Source organism: Gopherus evgoodei, chromosome 11 (assembly GCF_007399415.2).
Source record: "Gopherus evgoodei ecotype Sinaloan lineage chromosome 11, rGopEvg1_v1.p, whole genome shotgun sequence".
NCBI classification, from domain to species: domain Eukaryota; kingdom Metazoa; phylum Chordata; order Testudines; family Testudinidae; genus Gopherus; species Gopherus evgoodei.
The window spans coordinates 52,946,027-52,962,034 of NC_044332.1; the positions used below are offsets into that span (position 1 = coordinate 52,946,027).

Sequence of the window (16,008 nt, forward strand, 5' to 3'; positions counted from 1 at the left end):
GTAGCTCAGTAAAAGAATGAGATCAATAACTTCGATTTCCGTCCACACTAACTATAGTAACACTAGTAATATCGATTTTAGGGTTACTCCTCTCATTGGGGAGGAGTACAGAAATCGATTTTAAGAGCCCTTAAAATCGATTTAAAGTGCCTTGTAGTGTGGATGGGTACAGCGTTAAATCGATTTAACGCTGTTTAAATTGATTTAACGCTGTAGTGTGGACCAGGTCGTAGACTCCTAAGTTAGAAGTAGGATTTTAACTCAGTTCAGAATGTAACTGTGACTAAAGAGTGATATATAATCATATTGCTTTGTACTAGTAATTAACTACAGCACAGTGTTAAGTAATCACAATAATTGACCCTGGAGGTTGAAAAACCATTGATGAACATAGTGATGAGCTTAGCTATGAACAGAGAGAAAATATTTTATTTGGAGAAAATTTCTCAGATAGACGAAGGACCTTACTTCGCAACCTTACTCAAATGTAGCTCAAAAGATAAATGCATGTCAAAAAGACCTTATCATGGAACCAGCAGGAACTAACTGATCACTATATAAAGTTAATGAAATATGAGTAGCAGTCAACAGGCTATATGTAGTTCATGCCAGTGAAAACAAGGGCATTTTGTTAGCATTGTTTTCCACAGCCAGTCTCTATGAGTGGCATAAGAACTGAAGCAGCATGGAAGTGCTCAGATTTTCTGCAAATAAACTGGAGTATCAAAATGCAGCCTGATGGCACCAAGTCAAAACCTTTGCACGGCATCCATTAGGAAACAGATAGGAACTAGACTGGAGCAGACAATAGTTTATTTCTGATGAGCTTGAGTACAAGCTGATAGTAATCATATGCACCATGTAAAGGGTGTGCAAAACCTGCATAAATCTGAGTGGTCCACTTTGGTTCTGTGACACGTTGTGTTTGCAGTAGCAGGAAATTCTAGTTGAGTCAGTAGGGGAAAATATGTGTGTTAGTGAGAAGTCATGGATAGTAGTTCACAACTGAAGCTGTCTCAATGCAGAGCATGTACAAGCTGCAGAAAATGAGAGAGCTTGTTATTAAAAGAGACCATTTGATTTACCGAGTAAGCTTTGGAACAAGCAGAGGTGGAATTTTGGCTTGTGAAATTAGTTTTCCTAATAGGAAAACACATTGTTTTAGAAATAGGTAAATTAGACTATTAAATCTAATGTATATGAGCAGTATATCTGCATCACCTAAAACACTGTTCAAGAGAAACCAAGACACACTTATACATTGGAGATGGATAAATTGGAAGTGCACTTAAAAGGACATTGCCTTTCCTCTTATGGTCAATTGTGTAAAAGAGAAAAATGGTAACAATTGCTGGGGGAGGGGAGCAGGATTTGGCAATGATCGAACAATCTAATTTATATTGCCAAAATGCTGGTCTAAATTATAAACAGCTATACATTTTCCAAGCATGGTGCTCACTGTCTAGTGAACGGTATATGATTTTGGGTGAGAGAGGGAAAGATCCATATATTCTATGTCTAGGATTTTCAAAGTAGCCTAAGGTAGATTTCTTTGGGCACTTTTGAAAATTTCAGCTTGTGTATCCTAGAATCTAAGTCAGATTAAACCAAAAGGATCTGTGTCACTATTCTCCCATAGAGGAGAAAACCAACAGCAAGCAATCTCCATATTGGTGAGAATATTGTTGAATCTAAGACTTATTCCAGCTCATGGATCAACTCAAAAGGACTTATCAAGAAGGAACTGGGCATTAACCAAGCAATGAAATAATTAAGCCAAAACATCCATGACAATAGCAGATAAAATGGATTTGAGGCACTTGAAAAACTTGATGCAATTTTTAAAAATAGCAAACAGTTTTGAAAACAAAGATGTAAGGCAAAAATAAAGGACTATTATTTTATTTTATTTTATTTTAATTCAGTTCATTATAGCAGGATTATAGCCAAACCTGAGCCATTCTTCCCAAACCTGAGCCATTCTGTTTAGGTGACAAATCTGAAGAACTCTCCCAGGTTGAGGTGTCATTAGAGGAGGTTTTGGAACAAATTGATAAATTAAACAGTAATAAGTCACCAAGACCAAATGTTCTGAAGGAACTCAAATGTGAAATTGCAGAACTACTGACTGTAGTCTGTAACCTATCATTTAAATCAGCTTCTGTACCACATGATTGGAGGATAGCTAATGTGACACCAATTTTTAAAAAGGGCTCCTGAGGTGATCCCAGCAATTACAGGCCAGTAAGCCTGACTTCATGACCAGGCAAACTAATAGAAACTATAGTAAAGAACAGAACTGTCAGACACATAGATGAATATAATTTGTCAGGAAAGAATCAACATGGTTTTTGTAAAGGGAAATCATGCCTCACCAATCTACTAGAATTCTTTGAGGGGGTCAACAAGCATGTGGACAAGGGTGATCCAGTGGCTATTGTATACTTAGATTTTCAGAAAGCCTTTGACAAGGTCCCTCACCAAAGGCTCTTAAGCAAAGTAAGCTCTCATGGAATAAGAGGGATGGTCCTCTCATGGATCAATAACTGGTTAAAAGAGAGGAAACAAAGGGTAGGAATTATTGGTCAGTTTTCAGAATGGAGAGAGATAAATAGTGGTGTTCTCCAGGGGTTTGTACTGGGACCAGTACTATTTAACATATTCATAAATGATCTGGAAAAAGGGGTAAACAGTGAGGTGGCAAAATGTGCAGACAATACAAGACTACTCAAGATAGTTAAGTCCAAAAAAGACTGCAGAGTTACAAAGGGATCTCACAAAACGGGGTGACTGGGCAACAAAATGGCAGATGAAATTCAATGTGGATAAATGCAAAGTATGCACACTGGAACACATAATCCCAACTATATATATAAAATGATGGTGTCTACATTAGCTGTTACCATTCAAGAAAGAGATCTTGGAGTCATTGTGAAGAGTTATCTGAAAACATCCACTCAATGTGCAGCAGCAGTCAAAAAAGTGAACAGAATGTTGGGAATTATTAAGGAAGGGACAGAATAAGACAGACAATATCATATTGCTTCTATATAAATCTATGGTACACCCATATCTCACACCCAATCTATGGTACACCCACATGCAGATGTGGTCGCCCCATCTCAAAAAAGATATATTGGAATTAGAAAAGGTTCAGAAAAGGGCAAGAAAAATGATTAAGGGTATGGAACAGCTTCTGTATGAGGAGAGATTAATAAAACTGGGTCTTTTCAGCTTGGAAAAGAGACAGCTAGGGTGGAGGTATGACAGAGGTCTATAAAATCATGACTGGTGTGGAGAAAGTAAATAAGGCAGTGTTATTTACTCCTCCTTATAAAACAAGAACTAGGGGTCACCAAATGAAATTAATAGGCAGCAGGTTTCAAACAAACAAAAGGAAGTATTTCTTTACATAAAGCAGAGTCAACCTCTGGAACTCTTTGCCAGAAGATGCTGTGAAGGTCAAGATTATAACAGGGTTAAGAAAAGAACTAGATAAATTCATGGAAGATAGGTCCATCAATGGCTATTAGCCAGAATGTCAGGGATGGTGTCCCTAGCCTCTGTTTGCCAGAAGCTGGGAATGGATGAAGGGGATGGATCACTTGATGATTACCTGTTCTGTTCATTCCCTCTGGGGCACCTGGCACTGGCCACTGTCAGAAGACAGATACTGGGCTAGGTGGACCTTTGGTCTGACCATTCTTATGTTCTGATGATTAATATACATTATTTCATTTTGTTATAGTTTAAGTACCATGAAGACTATGAAAATAAGATTAAAGGCAAGTGGAGTCAAACTCCTTGCTATGAAGTTGCAGTTGCAAGGATGAATGCTGATAATTTAAGTATGGTAAGAGAGTTATTTAGACACTGGGCCAAATATATGTTTGTATCCTGTATTTTTATCAACCCTGTAATGCCTGATATATTTTTTCTGCTTTGTTTATAGTACTTCTCTTTTTCTATTTAAGCTATATTATGGATGACTATTTTGCAATGGTAGTGTATTTGATACAGTTTGTTCTCTTTTTCCGTTGCTTGCAGAGAAAATACCAGGAAGACTATGAGCTCATGAAAGACCAAATCTACTTTATGCAAACTGACACTCCAGAGTACCAGGCTAATAAGCGAGTCGGAATTGCTGCCAGTAAAGTAAGTTAAGAATTCCCCCATTTACTTAGTTTGGTTCCACTTCTGCCAAACTTCTGATGACTCCAAATTATATTCAAGAACTTCAGCTGCGAAGCCCCTTTGATACTCAACTTTCTTTCTTTTCTGTCTGAGACTTCTATTATGGGCCAGATCCTCCACTGATGTAAATCAATATAATTTCATTGACTTCAACGGAGCTATGCAATTGCACCAGCTGAGGATCTGGCCCAATATTTCCCTATTTAAGACATTTCCTAGATCAGTGATTCTCAACCTTTTCTGGTTGACAATCCCTTTTTCAATGTCCAAAATTTTTGTGATCTCCTTACAGTTACACTTGTTGTCTTATTTTTATAGTATCAGTGATAACAATGATACATCTATATAATTTATTTGTACATGTATTTCAAGAGATTGCTGGAGAATACTTGACTTTGAAAGGTAAAGGGGGGAATGAGAGGAGAGAGTGAGGGAATGAGATTTTTTTGCTTTAGATTGTAATAAATTTTTCAGTGCTTGACAATCTTCCCTGATTGTCTTTTGTAGCGCTGGAAATATGACCCACTCGTTTAGAAACAGAGCCTTGGATCTGTGTGTGTATATATATCTATAGATATATCTATATATCTATTTCTCTCTCTCTCTCTCTCTGTTTATGGATTATCCAGGGCAATAAGGATTTTACTTTGGAGATTGTCTGTTAGAGGGTGCAAAGCTTCTTGGGACACAGTGAATGAAAGCCGCCACATAAGAACAATTGACATTCTGTTGAATGCTATATTCATTATAAATCAACAGCTTAGTTCAGGGGTGGGTAAACTTTTTGGCCCGAGGGCCACATCAGGGTTGTGAAACTGTATGGAGGGCCGGGAAGGGAAGGCTGTGCCTCCCCAAACAGCCTGGCCCCCACCCCCTATCTGCCCCCTCCCACGTCCCACCTCCTGACTTCTGAACTCCTGACCCCTCCACCCCCTTCCGCTCTTTGTCCCCTAGCTGCCCCCCTGGGACCCCACCCCCTAGCCAACCCCCGCTTCTCCCTGTCCCCTGACTGCCCTGAACCCTAGCCACACCCCTGCCCTCTGACAGGCCTCCCAGAACTCCCACACCTATCCAACCCACCCTGTTCCCCATCCCTTGACTGCCTCCTCAAACCTCTGCCCCATCCAACCGCCCCCTGCTCCCTGTCCCCTGACTGCCCCTCCCAGGCCCCCTGCCTCTTATTCAACTCCCCTGCTCCACACCCCCTTACCATGCCAGAGCCAGCCATGTAACCACACTGCCCCGCAGGAACTTGCAGCCCCACCGCCCAGAGAGCTGGCAGCACGGCAAGCTGAGGCTGAGGGGGAAAGGTGACAGCAGGAGATGAGCTGGGGGCTAGCCTCCCCACCGGAGAGCTCAAGGGCTGGGCAGGATGGTCCCACAGGCCGGATGTGGCCCGTGGGCCGTAGTTTGCCCACCTCTGACTTAATTGCTTAGAAATTATGCTCTTTCTCTGATATTCACTTCATTTCCAAGAGCAGCCCTTCTGAAAAGGGCTAACCAAGAAGACAGTCCAAATATACTTTTATTTAATTTCTATAGGTGAAATATAAAGAAGACTATGAAAAGAGCAAAGCTACTGCAGATTATAATGTACTTCCTGCTACAGAGAATCCGTTGCTGAAACAGCTAAAAGTTTCAGGAAAGCAGTTGAGTGATGTAAGTACCATAAAAGTTCAGTTTGAATATTTCAGCTACATGATATAAACCAAGCCCATCAGTTCTTTACAGTAGGGGTTCTTGGGGCAGGGAATGTCTTTTTGTTATCTGTTAGCACAGTGCTTAGCGCAGTGGGGTCCTGGTCCATGACTAGGTCTCCTAGGACATATGGTAATACAAATAAATAATAACAATAAATAATCTTCACTGAAGCCTCTTAGTATTTGCAGGTTGCCGCATGAACCTTTGTTTACTGTGAGATACACCCACCCAGTCCAACTATACTAACCGCTTAAAAGTTAAAGACGGAGGATTTGGCAAGTTGAGGGAGTAGTTGACTGTTCTCTAGTGTCTCCGTGTCATTGTCAGCTGTTACAGCAGTATTTGTGATGGTGTTATAGATCAGAGAGTCATATCCATTCTCCAAAGACGGAACTTTCATTGGGTGTCTGATGAAGCTAAAAGAAGTTGATTTCTCACATACTCACATACATAGTTCCTTTCAGTGATGTAATGACAGCCAGGTGCTCCCCAGGCAAGGCAAGGCTCGCCAGACACACTGTTGCCTCTGCCCCAAAGGAGCCTGCCCTAGTTTCGGCCCTGCCAATGGTTCAAAAATTATGAGTCAGCCCCCCTAAAAATCAAAAGACAGGCTTAAAAATCAAGAGATATGTTACATCTCTACCTCGATATAACGCTGTCCGCGGGAGCCAAAAAATCTTACCGCGTTATAGGTGAAACCGCGTTATATCGAACTTGAATTGATCCACCAAAGCGGCACTTCCCGCCCCGAGCACTGCTTTTCCATGTTAATCTGAATTCATGTTATATCGGGTGGCGTGATATCGAGGAAGAAGTGTATTTTGGGTGCTTTTTTATTTGCTTTCTGGTTTTTGAGCCTTCAGGGAACTCTTAAGTCATGTTTTCAAGCTTTTCTCTCCAACCATGAGGAGCTGAAATTTACTTTTTTTTTTTAAAAAAGATTCTCACCTAATCACATGCCTGGGGCTTTCTGAAAAGCACCAATTGCCATGGCACTTGTGATAAAATTGTACGAGATTCGGTAATACTATAGTCTGCCCCTGTCTCCTAATTTTTGAAAGGGATTCTAGGTAGATTCTATCTAGACATGTTCTAATTTAACATGTTTCATAAAAATTATTCTTCAGAAGCAGAACTGCTGCATAAATTGACTTGTGCTTAACAACCTGAAAAGTAAATCTGAAAATAAAATCGCCTTAACTATAGGTTTTTCCCTGCTCTTCCCACTGTTGCTTTATATCCTCAGAATTTTCACCAGAGACAGGATGTATCAAAACCCGGGATCTGAACACCATGACCTTTGGAAAAGTTTGGCTCTGGAATTAGATCTGAACTTTGCATATGCCCTTTATATATAATGGACTGACACCCTAGAACCTATCACACGGACATTTCAGCAAAACATAGATACAGATCCAAACTTTGCAGCTCAATCTCATCTCTGGTTTTTACATTAGCAGATTATTGCCTTGTCAAGATGATGGCTTGCTTTTGTTTCTTAGTGTGATTTCAAAATGTTATCACTAAAGGCTTTAGTCAGAGTATCATTTCTGCTGGTGGAAATTAATGAATTTCCACTAAATCATCTGTATTACCTGATTTTATTTTCTTTTGCAGAAATTATACAAGGAAGCCTATGAAAAGTCAAAAGCAACAAGCATTAATTATTGTGACACTCCAAAGTTTCAAATTGATAATGTTCTGAAAAACTTCAGTGATGTAAGTATTGTTGTAATTGTTCCTGTATTTCAGACATGACTTTCTCAGTTATATATATTTATAAATATGTGATTTTTCCCCTGCAGGTTAAATATAAAGATGAATATCAAAAAAAAATTTTGGGACATTATGTAGGAAGCTATGAGAACCCATATCATACACATTACATGAATGTTGCAGCTATGAAGAGTGATGTAAGTATGACAGTGTTTGTGTTCATTTCACCATACTCTCATTGCAAGGCAAGATCACTCTGTTTACTATCTAATGTCATTTTTATTCCCTAGAAAAATTACAGAGCAGATTATGAGGAGGAGAAGACAAAATGCTACTTCCCTCAAACCATAACTCAAGAGTATGAAGTTATAAAGAAATTAGACCAGTGCAAAGATGTAAGTATGTGGCAATAATTGTTGAAAGGAAACCAGTTAGTTGCAGAAGGGACTCACCCAAAGTCCATGAAAGTCAACTGAAAGATTACGATTGACTTCCATGTGTTTTGGATTATTTGAAGGTGTGATTTTTAAAGACCACAGTCATATGTATTGTTTTCAGGAGTTTCTTGTGACACCTAGTGGTCAGGATCTGCTTAGCTTATTTATTTTTTCGGAGAGGTGTAACCACAGAAGGCTGCTGCTCTGCTTTGTGTAGCGTTTTTCAAATCAAATGTTCTAAACACAACTTTGCCCCCCGTTTTCTAATATTTATAGAATAAATCATCATGAGACCCACTGGATCAGACTATAAGTGCCATGTACACCTGGTACATGGTAGATTGCAGGGCTGCTACTTGCAGGTCAGGTTTCTGTTCCAGATATGGACAGGTTACAGAGCTTCCTTTCCAGGGAGATACACAAGATGTGTTCACAATAAGATCCTTTAATACAAACCCAAGCTTTGGCTGTTACCGGCTCTGGTAACTTATGTTACTCATGGCGCCACCTAGTGGCTAATTATTATCATACAGTTTAATATTCTATTACAATATGTATCATTATTGGGGGTATAGTTAGTATTTAGTATTGCAATATTACAGTATCTTATTTGATAGCAAACTTTATTTATATGTGTGTATTTGAAACATATTTTATTATTATTCCTCCAGAATACTTACAAAAAACATCCTGATCAAATCAAATTTACACAAGTGACTGATTCTCCAGTACAAGTTCAAGCACTGATCAATACCAAGCAGCTGAGTGAAGTAAGTAGTCTGACAAGTTAAGCAAAACATAACAAATCACATTTTTATGCTGATTTATGTAAAAGATTTCAACAACTTTTCTGTGACTTCCTCTTGTGACAGCTATGCTGTAATAGATCCAGTGCAGGTCAATGAGGTTACAGTAATAAAATATAGATAATGGCCTGAGTCTCAAATTCAGATCAAGATTCAGATTTCAAATCCTCTTCAAAGTTGTGTTGTCTGATCTGGAGTTTTGGATCTGGCACATATTTACCCTGTATTCTGTCACCGCTGTATTTGTCTTACAGCTATAAGCAACTGATCGTTGTCAAACAGAATGTACTAAAAATTATTTACAGTTCTACCTAGGTGTCTGGTTGGCTTCAAATGTTGTTTAATAATAAATTCTGCTAAGAGGATTAAGAGGGAAGGCAGAGGGGCAAAAATGAAAATCTCAAAGTATCTACAGTAATTTATTTGATACTTAGTGGATATCAAAATGGAAGGGTCAGCTCCAGTTATATTCAGAAATAACATCGGGCCAATATGATGAGACAAAGTACTTTATTGGTGAACTGTTTTAGGACCAATTCTACCCTCATTTACCTCCCGCTGAAGTCCATGGGATTTACATTTGTGAAAGTGAGGGCATAATTGGGCCCTTCTGGCCTGGTACTGCAAAGCGCTGAGCACTTCTTGAAAGATATCGAGTGCCCACAGTTAATATTATCTTCCATGGAAGCTGAGGGTACTCAATACTTTGAGGTCTCTTATTCCAGAATAGTTAAACACAGTCTCCCCCCCGCCCTTTCATACCGAGTCTGTTACCGATATTGACATTATGTGATCCAATAAGAAAGCACATATTCATAAAACCCACTTGGAGCAGTGGACAATTAATCTGGTCCAATTGTCCTTCAACAAAACCTAACTGATGGCTAAATGAGGGCTGCCTCTGCATAGAAGCTCCAATGCATAGAAAGGATGGTTAAAAATCTTTTGACAGACTAGTCAGCTACTTCTTGTGGTATTGAAAGGATCTGGGAAAATAACTTGAACTTCCAACTAGAACCTTCACAATGGACGTCTGTATGGATGAACACGGTACCAGGCACTTGCTCATCAGTTTTAGCTCAGACATCACTCTTCATCATGTGCCAGCTGTATGGCCCTCAGACAGAATAAACCAAGGTGGATTAACAAGATTGCTTATTGGTCATGTCAAAAAGACGCTGGTACTCTTTAACATGTGTTCTGTAGAGTGGCAATGTGTTCTGGTGGATAGAGTACTGGGCTGGGACTCAGGAGATCTGGGTTATATTCCTGGCTCTGCCCCTGGTCTGCTGGGTGACCTTGGACAGGTCACTTTCCCTCTCTGTGCCTCAGTTTCCCCATCTGGATAATGGGAATAATCATCCTACCTCTTTTGTAAAGTGCTTTGAGATGTGTAGATGAAAAGTACTGTATTAGAGATTGGTGGTGGTATATGTTGAATGTGTTTCTTTTATATTTTGTCATAATTACTTCAAGAAAAAACAATGAAATTCTTCTGTTCAGGAAAAAAAGGACAGTTCATGTGGGATTGGTCCCATATTATTTATTCGTTTTTAACAATGATCACAAACAATTGATTTATACTGCTAGGTTCCGATGGAAAGCCCATTGAAGTCAATGGAAAAGGTCCATGATTCTGTTGTGTTTATTTTTACAGCAGAGAATTGTGGACACTTAAAATAATGACATAAATGTAACAGAATACTCATAAAATGACATATTAAACATATTAGACTGATTAACTTTTTGCTTTAAAAATGTGAGTGAATTTAGTGCTTGTAAGAGCAAAGAACTGGTTAGATCCAGACACTTCAAGGTCAAACATTGTGCAAGCTTCTGTATATATGTATTTCTGCCAACGCATCCCAATCCTGAAATGTAACACCTGTGCTATTCTAGTCCTGGATCTTGAGTAAACTAACACTCTCAACTGAGTGGATTTAGTGCACAGACAGGAACTAGAATGAGATCATCAATCTCATTTTCACTTGTGATTTAATTAAGATGGGAATCTATTTCTTCACAGGGGAAAGGCTAGTGCATTTACACACTATGTTTTCTACTTTCTTGCCTTTCTACTTGATATGCAAAAATAAACATCTGTTTCAAAAATGTTACTTAACTAGAACTGAGCTGAATTACTGATAACAAATGTAACTGTTTCAGACCTGGATAAGGATTCTTATTCTTAAAATAAAAAATTCTGGCCTAGCTGTTTAACTTGCATTAGGGAGTGCACTAAAGACAGAGAATTAGAGTGTCAGCTGGTGTAAACTGGCGTAGTTCCACTGAAATCAGTGGGACTATGCTGATTTACAGCAGCTGAGGTTTTGGCTTATAGGGTGAGGATATATCTCAAATTCAGATAAGCAAAAAACAGGAAAAACAGAATATTGTAAAACTGAAATTTGATCTGAAACAAAAATGTACCCACTTGCTTACTTCTTATATTAACCAATCACTGTGACCTATCTATTGTCCTATGGGCTGTACCTTTCTTATATGAATATTTTTTATTGTTTTTAGTTGAATTATAAAGCTAAACACGAAAATGAGAAATTCAAATGCCACCTGCCACCAGATGCTCCATTATTCCTCCAGGCCAGAGTCAATGCATATAATCTGAGTGATGTAAGTATTAATGTAACACCTTCCTGTAGATGACATGAAACATTCATAACAAAGCACTTATACTTGTACCTGGAGTAAGAACTCTCAATAATACTGATGACAAGAATAAATATTAGGAGATGTGAAAAAACTCCAGATAACTAAAAAATGATATGTGTTCCATAGCACCTAGTAAAACCACTCATGGATCAGGTCCCCACTGAGCTGTACAAAATCAGAACAAAAAGGTGGTCCCTGCCCCAAGGAGCTTACAATTTAAATATAAGACAAGAGGCAACAGATAGATACAGACAGAGGGAGGAACATAGGTGAAAAATGATGGGCAGTGGTCACAGCTCACCAGCAGCCTGAACCATTGTCAGTATAAAATGAATGGCCTTAAAGTGGAAATCAGTTATCTTTACGCCCACTTCAACAATGGTGCAAAAATAGTCTTTGTGTAAAAGAGAATTAAGCTTGAAAAGTTTGATGTGATAAACTGGGTTTAAATTAATGTTCTAAACAATCAATATGTTAATTAGAAGCCCAAAATATTGAGAGTAATTGTTATTTTATCCTCTAATTGATGGATTAGTATTAGATGTCATATCTTACTTCATTTATTTTCATGTCTGCAGAACTGGTACAAGTATGACTGGGAGAGATCTAAAGCTAAGAAATTTGAAATCAAAGTTGATGCAATTCCACTTCTTGCAGCTAAAGCTAATAGTAAAATTGCAAGCGATGTAAGTATGGAATATGAATGTAGCCACAGTAGTTTAGCTGTGAATGTAAAGTGTGGTTTCACATATATGTTCTCACTGTGCAGGTGGCGTATAAGAAAGACTATGAACTAAGTAAAGGGAAAATGATTGGAGCCCTGAGCATTCATGATGATCCCAAGATGTTACATTCTGCAAAGGTGGCTAAACAGCAGAGTGATGTAAGTGTCTTTCTTTTGTCGTTGTTGTTTATTCATTTATATACTGTGTGCTAGGTCTTTTATAGACATCAGAGACAAAAGCTCGGCTCTGAGGCACTTACAGCCTAATTAGAAAATGTAAAGGTAGGTGGGGAAATGGCTCTTCTCCAACCCTCCCCATGCACCAACTGTTTGTGTCTCACGCAGAACCCTTATCCTGCATGCAGAGCTGTGATACCACCTACACTCTGGCACAGCTGATGGTGTCTGGTCCCTCCCCACCATATAGCATCTCTGAGAGTCCTCAGTGTGCAGTCCAAATTAACTATGGGTGAAATTCTATCCAGAATGTGGCTTGTTTGTGTAACAGATTAATAAGGTATATCCCTCTCTACTGGATAATATGAAAGATAATAGGCTACTAGCTAATTTCATTAGCTGCCAGCTAATGAAATTGCTAACTTAGCTCAAGTGCTAAAGGTCTGTACTCTGGTGTTGGACACTCTTGGCTTAAATCTTTCTGACAGCTAATGGTGGAGGTCATCACATTTGCTGATATCTCATAACAGTAGTTTCAAAATATAGATTAATGGCAGCAAATTATTTACCATTTCCTATCTGAGGAACTTCTTTAAAAATAATAATCTGTGCCTTATTATTTTATCTGTTTCTAATACATCTCATGGAGTTAGCAGATATTGCTCTTATTTAAAACATTCGATGTTGCCAGGAGGTAGCTTTCTTCTGAAAATAATATCTGTTTTTAAAAAACTGTTTTCTGTGTTAATCCAAAACATATGTATTGAATTCCTTTCCACAGCATGAATACAAGAAGGGCTATGAATTGTCAAAGAGCAGATATACAGCACCTCTGGACATGATTCCAATCACTCAGGCTAAGATATCTCAGGCTATCGCGAGCGGCACAGACTACAAGCATCTCCTACATAATTACTCTTATCCTCCTGACAGTATTAATGTGGAACTTGCAAAGAAGGCCTATTCTATGCAGAGTGATGTAAGTGGTCATGCTTTGATAAGTGTGGTATTATGGACCAGTTCTATGAAGGTTCTGCTGATTCAAACAGGTTACTTACAATTCACTGTAAGTGAAGTGTGAGTGCAAAGCATGCTGGTAGTTAGCGTAAGTGCTGAAAATACAAAGCCTTCTAGAAAGATATGATATTGACTAACAGTATGTGTGCTATTACTGACCAGTTCTGTCATTGTAACTAACGTGGAGATGCTTGAGGCTACAAATATTGTATGTCAAAAGGATTGTCTTAAATATGCACTGAAAAATGATATGCAAGAGTGTTTCACTAAGCACCAGACAGAAATTAGGAGTGACCTCTAAGGCAGAATATACAGCTGCTAACTTTCTTAAAAAAACAATCAAAAGTCTTCTTCATCTGAAATGTTTATGATTGGTTGCCATGGTTCAGGGCAAGCTTCACCTCTGACCCCTTCCTTCATCTCTCTGAGTTGGCCCCCTCTAGGTCTTAGGCCTAAAGCCTTCACCTGCATTGTGGTGGAATTTCACAATTCTCCCACTCTTAGACTAGGTCTCCAGACCCCACTGTACTATAAACCTGAGGATGAGGGTGAAGGCCATGCCCCCTCTGTGCCCTCAGGCCTGCCAAGGGACCCTTACTGGAAATGGGAGGAATCCTGATTCACTCCTCTTTTAGTGCCAGATATAGAAAAAATGAGATGAGGGGAGCCATAAGCCATGTGAGACATAGAGGCAAAACCCCTCATCTTGCAGTTTTGCCACAAGGGAAAAATCCCCTCCAGACCCTGGAACTGGTGATCAACCCTGCTACTGGCATCTCCAGAAATCCAGCATACTAGTTTAAGGGTGCGAAGGGAAACAGGAAGCCCACAATGGCTACTCTACCCAGACAGGAAACTATATCAATCCCTGTCCCGTCCTCCACCACCACCACCAAAAAGGAGCCAATCACTAGCCCAGCACCATGTGTACCATCCATTGGCCCAGGCTCACCCTCCCTGGAGCAGGAGGAGAGAAAAGAAGAAGCAGCCTCAACATACTAAAGGCAAAGTGGGGGCTGGAGGTGAGGAAGGAGAGGTGCTCATGTAACACTGCCTCAGCTGCTCTCAGTTGGGATCTCTCCCCCTACCCCAAAATGTGTCTCCACTGCTAGCGGCCCCACCAAAGTAGCACGATGAGCTGTTAGTTAATAAGCATTATTATGGCTCTTATTACCATAGCAATTCAGTACCTGAACAGTATAAAAAAAGATAACTCTTTGTTTAAGGTACAGATATTCCCAACTTTAATTATACCTTTGCAAAGGTCTTCTTTTGTGAATAGAATACAGTGCCAGGAGCTTAATGAAGTTAACTTAACAGGAGCTTCATGAATGCATTCAAGGGAGCACAGATACCTAAACTTTTATCATGAAGGAAGCAGTCTATCATGCTGATGGTGTAGTAAAGATATAGAGGCCTCTCTATATTTTGTAAGGACATTCCCTTCTTTCCCCTTTGCCTCTTAGGCAATTCCAGTTTTGTTGATATAAAAATTAACATTTCAAGCTTCCTTACAGCTATGACTGTTTGAAACATGGGTAATTCAGACCAATAGAAGCATTCTCTTTTCATTGAACTCCTCATTTGTCTTTGTTCCAGAATGAATATAAATCTGACTACAATAGCTGGATGAAAGGTTGTGGCTGGGTGCCATTTGGGTCCATAGAAGCAGAGAAGGCTAAGAGAGCTACAGACATTCTCAATGAGGTAAAGAAATATAATGTAGTTAAATTAGTTACTATTCCAACTCAGTGCACACCAGGGCAATATTAAGGCAACAAGGCACTACTCTTCACACTGTATATCATGCTGTTCATTTACATGTGAAATACCCTCTCAACTAATCCATGACTTTAATGGGAATTCCTTGCAAGATCAGTCCAATGGGTAAAGAGTATTTGATACGACTACTGATATTCACCAATATTAAAAACACATGTTCTTTCATATACTGGTTTCCTCCTACACAATGTTTAAATGTTCTTGTTACTGAGCAGTGTTTGGGACTATAAAGAGCCAAGAATTCCAGGAGGCCGAACATCGTTCCTGCTAGTTCTGAGTATCACTGACACAAAGAGTGCCGGGCCCACTTTTCACAATTGTTTTGAACCAAGAAGAAAAAAAAATAGGCAAGACAAGAAGATTTCCTTGTGATCTTCCTGAGGTTGAAAAGGCATCTCAGCAAAATTTGTTCAGTTTTTAGATCACAACCATAAGTAGATAATCAGAGAGCTGCCATTATTTCATATTTCACATATGATAGGCTGGAGTTAGACAGGATGAGTTGTAGTAAACAAGAATAAACATAATGATTGGTGGATATCCTGCCACCAATCTGCATTGAAATTCATCTTGACTTCTACTAACTCTGCAGGATATGGTTTGATGTCTTCTTTTAGGAGTAAATTAGGCACACCACACATCCAATGGCAAGTGCTTATATAATTTTCTGAGGCCTGCAATGAAACTTTACCTAACGGCAAATTTGATGGTTTGGTCCAGGTTTGCAATTTATGCATATAGATGTTTTCTCTCCAGTTGTCTTTTTCATCTACACTTGTCTGTT

At 39.2% G+C, this 16,008-nt stretch overlaps 1 protein-coding gene across 26 annotated transcripts in view; it reads left to right on the plus strand.

Moving 5' to 3' along the window:
• NEB (nebulin) overlaps positions 1-16,008 on the plus strand; it is a 194,936-nt gene that overhangs the window by 13,167 nt on the left and 165,761 nt on the right. For all 26 annotated transcript variants that reach the window (XM_030579866.1, XM_030579881.1, XM_030579874.1 and 23 more), the window contains exons 10-21: positions 3,749-3,853; positions 4,048-4,155; positions 5,737-5,853; positions 7,513-7,614; positions 7,701-7,808; positions 7,902-8,006; positions 8,720-8,818; positions 11,381-11,485; positions 12,103-12,210; positions 12,294-12,407; positions 13,207-13,404; positions 15,042-15,149. In XM_030579866.1, the coding sequence (XP_030435726.1) occupies positions 3,749-3,853; positions 4,048-4,155; positions 5,737-5,853; positions 7,513-7,614; positions 7,701-7,808; positions 7,902-8,006; positions 8,720-8,818; positions 11,381-11,485; positions 12,103-12,210; positions 12,294-12,407; positions 13,207-13,404; positions 15,042-15,149 (1,377 nt within the window). The remainder of the gene's footprint in view (positions 1-3,748; positions 3,854-4,047; positions 4,156-5,736; positions 5,854-7,512; positions 7,615-7,700; positions 7,809-7,901; positions 8,007-8,719; positions 8,819-11,380; positions 11,486-12,102; positions 12,211-12,293; positions 12,408-13,206; positions 13,405-15,041; positions 15,150-16,008) is intronic.